General features: G+C 54.9%; 1 protein-coding gene across 3 annotated transcripts; it reads left to right on the top strand.

Moving 5' to 3' along the window:
* Nucleotides 1–5,549: 5,549 nt before the first annotated feature.
* On the top strand, nt 5,550–9,278 carry LOC148144584 (uncharacterized). Of its 3 annotated transcripts, none has more exons than XM_087974894.1 (2): nt 5,550–6,071; nt 8,979–9,278. In XM_087974894.1, exons 1-2 carry the CDS (start codon nt 5,629–5,631, stop codon nt 9,067–9,069), a joined length of 534 nt encoding a protein of 177 aa, XP_087831020.1. In that variant the 5' UTR covers nt 5,550–5,628; the 3' UTR covers nt 9,070–9,278. The 3 variants fall into 3 exon arrangements, with proteins under 3 accessions (XP_087831020.1, XP_087831022.1, XP_087831021.1); XM_087974896.1 differs by having other exon boundaries at nt 5,582–6,010; nt 8,984–9,278; XM_087974895.1 differs by having other exon boundaries at nt 5,614–6,010.
* Nucleotides 9,279–13,898: the final 4,620 nt, after the last annotated feature.

Raw genomic sequence — 13,898 nt, 5'->3', positions numbered from 1 at the left:
ACACACAAGGACACACTGACACCTACATACACACACACACACAGATATATACAGAGGGTCATGCTGACACCTATACACACACACACACACACACAGATATACACAGAGGGACATGCTAACTACTGCATACACACACAGAAACACACAGATATACACAGTGGGATATGCTAACAAACCGGCACACATACTTATACACAGAGGAACACGCTAACACCACGAGCGGGAACACACACACACACACAAAGGGATATACACAGCAGGATATGCTACCACCTGCACACACACGTATACACAGAGGGACATGCTAACATCTGCACACACACACACACACACACACATATATACAGAGGAACACACTAATGCTGCGCACACACACACACACACTCACACAAAACAGATATACACAGAGGGACATGTTAACACCTAAACACACACACACAGGGACACACTAATACCTACATACACACACACAGGGACACACTAACACCTCCACACACACACACACATACACACAGAGGGACACACTAACACCTACACACACAGGGACACACTAACACCTGCACAAACACACACACATATATACAGGGACACACGAACACCTACACACACACACACAGATATTCACAGAGGGACACACTAACACATATACACACACACAGGTACACAATAACACCTACACACACAGAGGGACACACTAACACCTACACACACAGGGACACACTAACACACACACACACACACACACACACACACACACACACACACATACTGGGACACACTAACACCTACACACAGGGACACAGATATACACATAGGGACACACTAACACCTATACACACACACACACACACTGGACACACTAACACCTACACATGCACATACAGGGACACACTAACAACTACACACACACACAGATATACACAGAGGGGCACATGTGCACACACACAGATATACACAGGGACACACCAATACTTATACACACATACAGGAACACACTAACATCTACAAACACACACAAGGACACACTAACACCTACATACACACACACACACAGATATATACAGAGGGCCATGCTGACACCTATACACACACACACAAGGACACACTAACACCTACACACACACACAGATATACACAGAGGGACATGCTAACACCTGCATACACACACACAAACACACAGATATACACAGTGGGATATGCTAACAAACCGGCACACATACTTATACACAGAGGAACACGTTAACACCACGTGCGAGGACACACACACACAAAGGGATATACACAGCGGGATATGCTAACACCTGCACACACACTTATACACAGAGGGACATGCTAACACCTGCACAAACACACACACACACACAGAGGAACACACACAAAGAGATATACACCGAGGGACATGCTAACATCTGCACACACACACACAGATATACAGAGGAACACACTAATGCTGGGCGCGCGCGCACACACACACACAACAGATATATACAGAGGGACATGCTAACACCTAAACACACACACACAGGGACCCACTAACACCTGCACGCACGCACACACACGGATATACACAGAGGGACATGCTAACACCTGCATACACACACAGATATACACAAATGGACAAACGAACACCTGCACACAGATACACACACACACTCACAGATATACACAGAGGGACATGCTAACACCTGCACGCACACACACACACACACAAAGAGATATACACAGAGGGACATGCTAACACCTGCACACACACACACAGATATACGCAGAGAGACACACTAACACCTACACACACACACAGATATACACAGGGGGACATGCTAACACCTGCACACACACACACACACACACAGATATACACAGAGGGACACACTAACACCTGCACACACACTAACACCTACACACACACACACAGAAATACACTGAGGGACACACTAACACCTACACGGACACACTAACACACACAGATATACACAGAGGGACCTGCTAACATCTGCGCGCGCGCACACACACACACACACACAGATATACACAGAGGGATATGCTAACACCTGCACACACACTCACACACAGATATACACAGAGGGACACACGAACACCTGCACACACACACAGATATACACAGAGGGACACACTAACACCTGCACACACACTCACACACAGATATACACAGAGGGACACACGAACACCTGCACACACACACATATACACAGAGGGACACACTACAACCTGCACACTCACACAGATATACACAGAGGGACAGACTCACCTGCAGACACACTCAAATGCACACAGATACAGATATAAAGGCACATGCCAATGCGTGCACACACACACACATGCAGATAGTCACAGAGGCACACTCAGAAGTGCACAGATGTTCAGATCCACATTGACACGTGCATACGCTCACAGATCCACACAGTAACATGAATGTGCACAGTCATACACACAAATGCACACAAAGACATATCCAAACACATGCTCGCCCACACACAAGAGTGAATGGGCCTTGCAGTGCTTTCTCATTCCTGCAATAACACACGCAGCTCATTCCAAGGATTGAAATAGTTCACAACCCAGTGTGAGAAGGTGAGAGCAAACCCCGAGGCCCTGGCTCCCCTCGGACTGGGACACAGGCGAGTCTCTGCACCTTGACCAAACATTTCACACCGAGGTGACCGCGGCCTGCGCCAGGGGCGTGTTAATTGGCTCTTCGCCCACTGCCTTCCCATGGAGATGCGAGCACATCCTGGCCTGGCATGGCATTTGCCGGCCATTCCCCAACTGCCCCTTGAACTGAAAGGGTCCATTTCAGAGGGAAGGGATTTCAGACCCAAGCACATTTAAATTAACCCCACCGTATCCAGATTCCTGACCCAACTGACAAGGCTGGCTTCAGTGGTGAGGGACATCAGTCACTGGCTGTGTGGAGTTTGTATGTTCTCCCCCTTGTTGACATGGGTTTCCTCCTACAGTCCAAAGCCGTGCGATATTTACCCATAGTGCCCAGGGACGTGTAGGTTAGGGTGGATTGGCCGTGCTAAATTACCCATAGTGCCCAGGGACGTGTAGGTTAGGGTGGATTGGCCGTGCTAAATTACCCATAGTGCCCAGGGATGTGTAGGTTAGGGTGAATTGGCCGTGCTAAATTACCCATAGTGCCCAGGGACGTGTAGGTTAGGGTGGATTGGCCGTGCTAAATTACCCATAGTGCCCAGGGGTGTGTAGGTTAGGGTGGATTGGCCGTGCTAAATTACCCATAGTGCCCAGGGACGTGTAGGTTAGGGTGGATTGGCCGTGCAAAATTACCCATAGTGTCCAGGGATTAGATTAGATTCCCTACAGTGTGGAAACAGGCCCTTCGGCCCAACCAGTCCACACTGACCCTCCAAAGAGTGACCCACCCAGACCCATTTCCCTCTGACTAATGCACCAAACACTATGGACAATTTAGCACGGCCAATTCACCTGACCTGCACATCTTTGGACTGTGGGAGGAAACCGGAGCACCCGGAGGAAACCCACGCAGACATCGGGAGAATGTGCAAACACCACACACAGTTGGCCGAGGTAGGAATCGAGCCTGGGACTCTGGTGCTGTGAGGCAGCATTGCAAACCACTGTGCCGCTCCATACTAAATTACCCATAGTGCCGAGGGATGTGTAGGTTAGGGTGGATTGGCCGTGCTAAATTACCCATAGTGCCCAGGGATGTGTAGGTTAGGGTGGATTGGCCGTGCTAAATTACCCATAGTGCCGAGGGATGTGCAGGTTAGGGTGGATTGGCCGTGCTAAATTACCCATAGTGCCGAGGGATGTGTAGGTTAGGGTGGATTGGCCATTGCTAAATTACCCATAGTGCCGAGGGATGTGTAGGTTAGGATGGATTGGCCATGCTAAATTACCCATAGTGCCCAGGGATGTGCAGGTTAGGGTGGATTGGCCGTGCTAAATTACCCATAGTGCCCAGGGATGTGCAGGTTAGGGTGGATTGGCCGTGCTAAATTACCCATAGCGTTGAAGTGCGATGATGTGGTGTTGGACTGGGGTGTACAAAGTTAAAAATCGCACAACACCTGGTTATAGTCCCAACAGGTTGCTTGGGAAGCACCAGCTTTCGGAACGCTGCTCCAACCACCTGACGAAAGAGCAGCGCTCCGAAAGCTGACGCTTCCCAAGCAACCTGTTTGGACGATATCTCGGTGTTGTGCGTGATTTTTATTTTAAGTTGTGTTGCATAGTTGGATAACTATGGATAATGCGTCAGAGAGAGATGGGAATGGGTCCGGGTTGGGTTGCTCTTCGGAGGGTCGGTGTGGGCTTGTTGGGATTGAAGGGCCTGTTTCCACGCTGCAGGGGGTCTAACCTCATTGCACGCACTGTCCTGCAGAGAGCAGGGGGGGGGGGCGAGTGAGAGCAGGGGGGGGGGCGAGTGAGAGTGGGGGGGGGGGGGGGAGTGAGAGTGGGGGGGGGGGCGAGTGAGAGTGGGGGGGGCGAGTGAGAGTGGGGGGGGCGAGTGAGAGCGGGGGGGGGCGAGTGAGAGCGGGGGGGGCGAGTGTGAGCGGGGGGGGCGAGTGAGAGCGGGGGGGTGGGGCGAGTGAGAGTGGGGGGGGGCGAGTGAGAGTGGGGGGGGCGAGTGAGAGTGGGGGGGGCGAGTGAGAGCGGGAGGGGGGCGAGTGAGAGCGGGGGGGGCGAGTGAGAGTGGGGGGGGCGAGTGAGAGTGGGGGGGGGCAAGTGAGAGTGGGGGGGGCGAGTGAGAGTGGGGGGGCGAGTGAGAGCGGGAGGGGGGCGAGTGAGAGCGGGGGGGGGCGAGTGAGAGCGGGAGGGGGGCGAGTGAGAGCGGGGGGGGCGAGTGAGAGCGGGAGGGGGGCGAGTGAGAGCGGGGGGGGCGAGTGAGAGCGGGGGGGGCGAGTGAGAGCGGGGGGGGGGCGAGTGAGAGCGGGGGGGGGCGAGTGAGAGTGGGGGGGGGGCGAGTGAGAGTGGGGGGGGCGAGTGAGAGCGGGAGGGGGGCGAGTGAGAGCGGGGGGGGGCGAGTGAGAGTGGGGGGGGGCGAGTGAGAGCGGGGGGGGGCGAGTGAGGGGGGGGCGAGTGAGAGCGGGGGGGGGCGACTGAGAGCGGGGGGGCGAGTGAGAGCGGGGGGGGCGAGTGAGAGCGGGGGGGGCGAGTGAGAGCGGGGGGGGGGGCGAGTGAGAGCGGGGGGGGGCGAGTGAGAGCGGGGGGGGGGAGGCGAGTGAGAGCGGGGGGGAGGCGAGTGAGAGCGGGGGGGGGCGAGTGAGAGCGGGGGGGGGGGCGAGTGAGAGCGGGGGGGCGAGTGAGAGCTGAGCTCAGCGCGTGCGGTCACGTGCCCCTGGAATGTTGCGACTTGCTACATCAGCAATGTGTCTGTGTGTGTGTCAATCCATCAGCCTCGCCCATTAGCGGGGTTGGGGGGGGGGGTGAGCAGGCGCTAAGTGAGCTTCCAGAGCGGGGGTGTGAAATGTCACGGCCCACAGACAGAGGGAGAGCCAAGTATTTAAAGGGCTTCGGGAGAGGACCGGGGTCAAATAAAATAGAGGGCTCGGATTTTTAAACCGTCTTTCCGCCTCTTGATTTCCCACACATCCCCCCCTCCTCCCGTGGGTGGAGATGGGGAGTGCCGTGGACGCGTGGCCGGGGGGCGTGGCCCGGGGCCTGGCGCTCGCGCTCCGGGGGCTGGGGGTGCAGCGCGAGGAGCTGAGGGAGAGCGTGCAGCGGCTGCAGCGGGAGCGCCGGCGCGTCCTGAGCGGGGCCGCGCCCGGGCTCGGGCCCGCGCCCGCGCCCGCGCCGCCCCGGGAGAGCTGCCGCTGGAGCGCCGAGGTGCTGCTGCTGCTCCGGGAGCCCGCCAGCGGCGCCCTGCAGCAGATCCGCTACGCCAGCGAGGGAGGGGACGGCGGCGACGGCGACGGCGGGGGCGTGTACCGCAGCCGCCTGGAGCTCAGTCCCTGGATCAGCAGGAAGAGGCTGGCCAGGAGGTCAGCAGGCACGGCCGGTAAGAGCTGGGGGAAGGGGGCGACTACAGTGACCGGCGGCGTTTCCCTCTCGGTGGCTTTGTGAGTCCGCATACCTGTGTGTATCTGTTCGTGTCTGTCTGCCTGCATGTGTGCATGCATCTGTCTGTGTATGTGCCTGCGTCTGCATGTGTGCATGGATGTGCCTGCGTCTGCATGTGTGCATGGATGTGCCTGCGTCTGCATGGATGTGCCTGCGTCTGCATGTGTGCATGGATGTGCCTGCGTCTGCATGTGTGCATGGATGTGCCTGCGTCTGCATGTGTGCATGGATGTGCCTGCGTCTGCATGTGTGCGCATGGATGTGCCTGCGTCTGCATGGATGTGCCTGCGTCTGCATGTGTGCATGGATGTGCCTGCGTCTGCATGTGTGCATGGATGTGCCTGCGTCTGCATGGATGTGCCTGCGTCTGCATGTGTGCATGGATGTGCCTGCGTCTGCATGTGTGCATGGATGTGCCTGCGTCTGCATGGATGTGCCTGCGTCTGCATGTGTGCATGGATGTGCCTGCGTCTGCATGGATGTGCCTGTGTCTGCATGTGTGCATGGATGTGCCTGCGTCTGCATGGGTGCATGGATGTGCCTGCGTCTGCATGTGTGCATGGATGTGCCTGCGTCTGCATGGGTGCATGGATGTGCCTGTGTCTGCATGTGTGCATGGATGTGCCTGCGTCTGCATGGATGTGCCTGCGTCTGCATGGATGTGCCTGCGTCTGCATGGGTGCATGGATGTGCCTGCGTCTGCATGTGTGCATGTGTCTGCATGTGTGCATGGATGTGCCTGCGTCTGCATGGATGTGCCTGCGTCTGCATGGATGTGCCTGCGTCTGCATGGATGTGCCTGCGTCTGCATGGATGTGCCTGCGTCTGCATGTGTGCATGGATGTGCCTGCGTCTGCATGTGTGCGCATGGATGTGCCTGCGTCTGCATGTGTGCGCATGGATGTGCCTGCGTCTGCATGTGTGCGCATGGATGTGCCTGCGTCTGCATGTGTGCGCATGGATGTGCCTGCGTCTGCATGTGTGCGCATGGATGTGCCTGCGTCTGCATGGATGTGCCTGCGTCTGCATGTGTGCACATGGATGTGCCTGCGTCTGCATGTGTACGCATGGATGTGCCTGCGTCTGCATGGATGTGCCTGCGTCTGCATGTGTGCACATGGATGTGCCTGCGTCTGCATGTGTGCACATGGATGTGCCTGCGTCTGCATGTGTGCGCATGGATGTGCCTGCGTCTGCATGTGTGCGCATGGATGTGCCTGCGTCTGCATGTGTGCGCATGGATGTGCCTGCGTCTGCATGTGTGCGCATGGATGTGCCTGCGTCTGCATGTGTGCGCATGGATGTGCCTGCGTCTGCATGTGTGCGCATGGATGTGCCTGCGTCTGCATGTGTGCGCATGGATGTGCCTGCGTCTGCATGGATGTGCCTGCGTCTGCATGGATGTGCATGGATGTGCCTGCGTCTGCATGGATGTGCCTGCGTCTGCATGGATGTGCATGGATGTGCCTGCGTCTGCATGGATGTGCCTGCGTCTGCATGGATGTGCCTGCGTCTGCATGGGTGCATGGATGTGCCTGCGTCTGCATGTGTGCATGGATGTGCCTGCGTCTGCATGTGTGCATGGATGTGCCTGCGTCTGCATGTGTGCATGGATGTGCCTGCGTCTGTATGTGTGCCCGTCTGCGATCTGTGTGCGTGTGTCTGCTTCTGTATGTGTGCATGGATGTTGGATACAGAACTGGCTCAAAGGTAGAAGACAGAGGGTGGTGGTGGAGGGTTGTTTTTCAGACTGGAGCCCTGTGACCAGTGGAGTGCCACAAGGATCAGTGCTGGGTCCACTACTTTTCAGCATTTATATAAATGATTTGGATGTGAACATAAGAGGTATAGTCAATAAGTTTACAGATGACACCAAAATTGGAGGTGTAGTGGACAGCAAAGAGGGTTACCTCAGATTACAACAGGATCTGGACCAGATGGGCCAATGGGCTGAGAAGTGGCAGATGGAGTTTAATTCAGATAAATGCGAGGTGCTGCATTTTGGGAAAGCAAATCTTAGCAGGACTTATACACTTAATGGTAAGGTCCTAGGGAGTGTTGCTGAACAAAGAGACCTTGGAGTGCAGGTTCATAGCTCCTTGAAAGTGGAGCCGCAGGTGGATAGGATAGTGAAGAAGGCGTTTGGTATGCTGTCCTTTATTGGTCAGAGTATTGAGTACAGGAGTTGGGAGGTCATGTTGTAGCTGTACAGGACATTGGTTAGGCCACTGTTGGAATATAGCGTGCAATTCTGGTCTCCTTCCTATCGGAAGGATGTTGTAAAACTTGAAAGGGTTCAGAAAAGATTTACAAGGATGTTGCCAGGGTTGGAGGATTTGAGCTATAGGGCGAGGCTGAACAGGCTGGGGCTGTTTTCCCTGGAGCATCGGAGGCTGAGGGGTGACCTTATAGAGGTTTACAAAATTATGAGGGGCATGGATAGGATAAATAGACAAAGTCTTTTCCCTGGGGTTGGGGAGTCCAGAACTAGAGGCATAGGTTTAGGGTGAGAGGGGAAGATATAAAAGAGACTTAAGGGGCAACTTTTTCATACAGAGGGTGGTACGTGTATGGAATGAGCTGCCAGAGGATGTGGTGGAGGCTGGTACACCTGAAACATTTAAGAGGCATCTGGATGGGGACATGAATAGGAAGGGTTTGGAGGGATATGGGCCAAGTGCTCACAAATGGGTCTAGATTAGGTTCGGAATATCTGGGTCGGCATGGACGGGTTGGACCGAAGGGTCTGTTTCCATGCTGTACATCTCTATGACTCTGTCTGCATGTGCATGCGTCCGTGTGTCTATGTGCATGCGTGTCTGTACGTGCCTGTGGCAGTGTGTACAAGTCTGTGTGTGCGTGTCTGTCTACGTGCACGCCTCCTGCTGACTCTGTTTCTCTTTCAGAACAGGCCATAGTGGAGGAAGTAAAGCCTACCCAAGTGGGGTTTTTTATTCAGTCCATGACAGACCCAAAGCCCGACAAGGAGAAACCTGAGGAGAGGCCCTGTGTCTGAAAGCTGCTGCTGGGAAACTCTCGCTGCTGTCCCGGGAGAGAGAGAAAGCTGTCCCCGGGAGCCAGCTCATCTGCCGAAGTCCGTGATACCTCCGACAGCGGCTGAGCGGTCACACTGGCATTTCAGGGCAGGGCAACAAACTCCGGCCTCGACAGCGACTGAATAAAAGAGGACGTTATTTACTCCTGAACTTGCCTCTTTACTCTTAAACTTTACTTGTTGTGGTACCTGTGATGTGATCTGGGGTTTACTACCTCCCCGGCACCCCTCTTCCCCCACCTCCCGGTGGTGAACACAGGCCGGAGCACCTTTCATGGTTGGGCTTCGACTCCATGGTTCAGACAAAGAACACAACACCAGGTCCTTGTCTTTTTCCCAGGGAGATGACATTCTGCCAGTGGTCCCATAGACCACACTCTCTGAGGTTTCAAGGAATAAATCCCTAGCTCACAGACAGTTTCACACAGTCCGATTGTGGAAGAGTACAGGGAACAATTTCAGGAAGAAATGGCAATTGGGGGAGTGGGGGTTAGGGTGAGTGGCTAGGAGGAGAAATTGCAGGGGGTGGTGTTCACAGGTACTTGCCATAGAGTCATACATCATGGAAACAGACCCTTCAGTCCAACTTGTCCATGCCAACCCAGATGTCCCTAACCTAATCCAGTCCCATTTGCCAGCACCCAGCTCATAGCCCTCCAAACCCTTCCCATTCATGTCCCTCTCCAGATGCCTTTTAAATGTTGCAATTGTACCAGCCTCCACCACTTCCTCTGGCAGCTCATTCCGTACATGCACCAAAGTCTGCGTGAAAAAGTTGCCCCTTGGGTCTCTTTTATATCTTTCCCCTCTAGTTCTGGGCTCCCCTACACCACGGGAAAGACCTTTGTCTATTCATCCTATCCAATTCCCCTCATGATTTTATAAACCTCTAAGGTCACCCTTCAGCCTCCCAACGCTCCAGAGAAAACAGTGTGTTCAGCATCTCCCTGTAGCTCAAACCCTCCAACCCTGGCAACATCCTTGTAAATCTTTTCTGAACCCTTTCACGTTTCACAACATCCTTCCGATGGGAAGGAGACCAGAATAGCACGCAATATTCCAACAGTGGCCTAACCAATGTCCTGTACAGCTGCAACATGACCTCCCAACTCCTGTACTCAATACTCTGACCAATAAAGGAAAGCATACCAAATGTCTTCTTCACTATCCTATCTACTTGTGACTCCACTTTCAAGGAGCAATGAACCTGCACTCCAAGGTCTCTTTGTTCAGCAACACTCCCCAGGACCTGAACATTGTAAGTCCTGCTCTGATCTGTCTTTCCAAAATGCAAAGAGAGAGACTCAGCAACAGCAGAACATGATTAGAAGAGTTAGGTGATTATTTTGAACCGACAGACGCAATGGGCTGGAGATCCTTTTTTCGGTGTTAATCATGAAAGAGACTGAGAAAGCCACAAGGGAAACTGACGGGAAAGACAAACATACACAGACAGAGCCTCTCTGACAGAGAGGGTGATGGGGAAAACGGTCTAGAAATGACAAACAGTGACAAACACTCTCCCAAATTCACAATGAACAGTCCGATTAAACACAAACAGTGCCAGAAGCTCCTTTATAAATAAATTATTTATTTAGTTTAAATAGGAATACAGATCAGCAATGAAAATATTAACTGGATGCAAACTGGTCAAAGTTAATCCTAGCAATAACAGAGACTGGAACCACAGGAATTTTAAAAAGAACACAGACACCTCTTTACAATAAAACCTGTCGCACACCACACTCAGCATCTGGTTTAAGACGTGTTAATGTGCACCAATTTAAAATCTCCACCTCTCACCATTCCTCTTTCTTGCTGTTACTGGGACCTTCAGATAGCTGGGGAATCTGCTGAGGGAATCTACTGCACTGAGGGGGGGCTCCTTAGACAGCACCTTCCCAAAACCACACGCCACTCTACCATCGAGGACAACGGACAGCAGATACATGGGAACAGCAACCCCCTGCAAACTACCCCCACCTGCCCAGGAGCCACTCCCAGTCCCAACTCGGAAATATATCTGTCATTCCTTCCTGGGTCAGAATCCTGGGATTCCCCCTCCCTGAGGGGCATCGTGGGTCTACCCACAGCACATGGCTAAGAAGGCAGCTCACCCCCACCTTCTCAAGTGGTGGGGGGGCGCAAATAGGGACGGGAGTGGTGAATGAATGCTGGGCCCCCAGCCGGCGACCTCCACATCCCGCGAGTGAATAAAGAAAGTCGCCCATGCAAGAGCTCAATGTCAAGATGGCCACAGTCCCAGAGGATCATGGGACTGCTTGGTGCTGAGGGACGGGGGGGGGGGGTGGGGTTGGGGGAAGAGAGACTGGCTCTCTCTATCTCTCTATTTTGGAGAGGCAAATCAGGGCAGGACTTAAAACATGTTGATGTCCTGGGGAGTGTCGCTGAACAGAGATCTTGGAGGGCAGGTTCATGGTTCCCACGGGTCACTACACCTCAGGCAATGGGGAGGTGGGGGGTGGGGGGGTGAAGAGGCTGAGGAGGTGACCTCAGCTGATTGTGAGAACCGGTCCCAGGAGAGTGTGGCGTAACTGACTGAGCTAACAGAACCTCCCTCCCTACCCACAATACTTTCCCTCTGAGCGCCCCAAAGTAACATGGGAGGGGGACGCCCAGCGAACGGATGGGAGGGAATGGCGCTGCAGTACAGGCAGCCGGAGGAAGGGGGCGTCGCGTTCACCCAAAACCGCCACCGACTTAGCAGAACGGGAGAGCCCCTTCCCTGGCCTGTCGCCCCATTTCAGAGAGCGCGAGAAAGAGTGGTTCGCTTCCGCCCAACTTGGGAGGAGTGCAGTGGGACCACGGGGAAGATCAACTCAACCCACACCTCCGCAGTGGGGCAGTGTTCACGGTTTCCCATTGGGGACTGGGTGGGACAGGGTTCCCTGTTTCCCCATTGGGGACTGGGTGGGACAGCGTTCCCTGATTCCCATTGGGGACTAGGTGGGACAACGTTCCCTGATTCCCCATTGGGGACTGGGTGGGACAGCGTTCCCTGATTCCCATTGGGGACTGGGTGGGACAGGGTTCCCTGATTCCCCATTGGGGACTGGGTGGGACAACGTTCCCTGATTCCCCATTGGGGACTGGGTGGGACAACGTTCCCTGATTCCCATTGGGGACTGGGTGGGACAACGTTCCCTGATTCCCATTGGGGACTGGGTGGGACAGGGTTCCCTGATTCCCCATTGGGGACTGGGTGGGACAGCGTTCCCTGATTCCCCATTGGGGACTGGGTGGGACAACGTTCCCTGATTCCCATTGGGGACTGGGTGGGACAACGTTCCCTGATTCCCATTGGGGACTGGGTGGGACAGGGTTCCCTGATTCCCCATTGGGGACTGGGTGGGACAGCGTTCCCTGATTCCCCATTGGGGACTGGGTGGGATAGGGTTCCCTGATTCCCCATTGGGGACTGGGGTGGGACAGCGTTCCCTGATTCCCCATTGGGGACTGGGTGGGACAGCGTTCCCTGATTCCCCATTGGGGACTGGGTGGGACAGCGTTCACTGTTTCCCATTGGGGACTGGGTGGGACAGCGTTCCCTGTTTCCCATTGGGGACTGGGTGGGACAGCGTTCCCTGATTCCCATTGGGGACTGGGTGGGACAGCGTTCCCTGATTCCCATTGGGGACTGGGTGGGACAGGGTTCCCTGATTCCCCATTGGGGACTGGGGGGGACAGCGTTCCCTGATTCCCATTGGGGACTGGGTGGGACAGCGTTCACTGTTTCCCCATTGGGGAATGGGTGGGACAGCGTTCCCTGATTCCCCATTGGGGACTGGGTGGGACAGCGTTCCCTGATTCCCATTGGGGACTGGGTGGGACAGCGTTCCCTGATTCCCCATTGGGGACTGGGTAGGATAGTGTTCCCTGTTCCCCATTGGGGACTGGGTGGGACAGCGTTCCCTGATTCCCCATTGGGGACTGGGTGGGACAGCGTTCCCTGATTCCCCATTGGGGACTGGGTGGGATAGGGTTCCCTGATTCCCCATTGGGGACTGGGGTGGGACAGCGTTCCCTGATTCCCCATTGGGGACTGGGTGGGACAGCGTTCCCTGATTCCCCATTGGGGACTGGGTGGGACAGTGTTCACTCTTTTCGGACAGAGGGAGTTTTTTTTCTGAAGAGGAGGGGCCGAGCAGATGAAACGTGTGCTCCTTGGGGTTCAGGAGAGTTGAGAAGTGGCCTGATGTAGACAGTCATAGCTTGAGAGGGTGGGGATGACTGTTCCCCCTCGTGGAAGGGGTTGGTGGTGGCGGAGACGCAGAGCTGCGGGATAACACTGTTTAAAAATACGACAGGGACAAGGGCAAATTTCCTCCTCCCAGATGATGCTTTTTGGCATTTTCCTGCCCCCTCCTGGGGTATGGCGAGTCAGTTTAACAATGAAAGGGGAGGGGGGTCTCTCCCGTTGCAGAGGGAGAGGAGGAGGAATTCCCTTACAAGGAGAGTGAGGGAGGGAGGGGGCTGTCTCACGAAACATATTCAAGGCTGAGGTTAGAGAGAGGGTTCCCGTCGAGGAGGGAGTCGAGGGGAGAGGAGGGGGTGATGAAAGAGACCACAATCAGATGAGGCAGCCTCTTGTTTGGAGACGGCAAGATCCGGGAGGGGGGGCGGCAGGGAGGTCGGAAGAACACAGCAAGCCAGGCATCTCTCTACCTCCTGGGACTGAGTTAAAAATCACACCACACCAGGTTAGAGTCCAACAGACAGCCGCGCACAGGGCAGCTAGCACCTTCAATAC

This window comes from Chiloscyllium plagiosum, unplaced genomic scaffold (genome assembly GCF_037043375.1).
Source record: "Chiloscyllium plagiosum isolate Xiang-an unplaced genomic scaffold, Cpla_swu_hap1 HiC_scaffold_27, whole genome shotgun sequence".
Taxonomy (NCBI): domain Eukaryota; kingdom Metazoa; phylum Chordata; class Chondrichthyes; order Orectolobiformes; family Hemiscylliidae; genus Chiloscyllium; species Chiloscyllium plagiosum.
Note: the sequence above shows the minus strand (reverse complement) of the source record. Positions and strands in the feature narration are given on the sequence as shown.

Coding starts and splice junctions, on each gene's coding strand:
- LOC148144584 (XM_087974894.1), top strand. CDS start 5,629: ATGGGGAGTGCCGTGGACGCGTGGCCGGGGGGCGTGGCCCGGGGCCTG. Junction 6,072..8,978: donor GTTTCCCTCTCGGTGGCTTT/GTGAGTCCGCAT, acceptor TTTCTCTTTCAG/AACAGGCCATAGTGGAGGAA.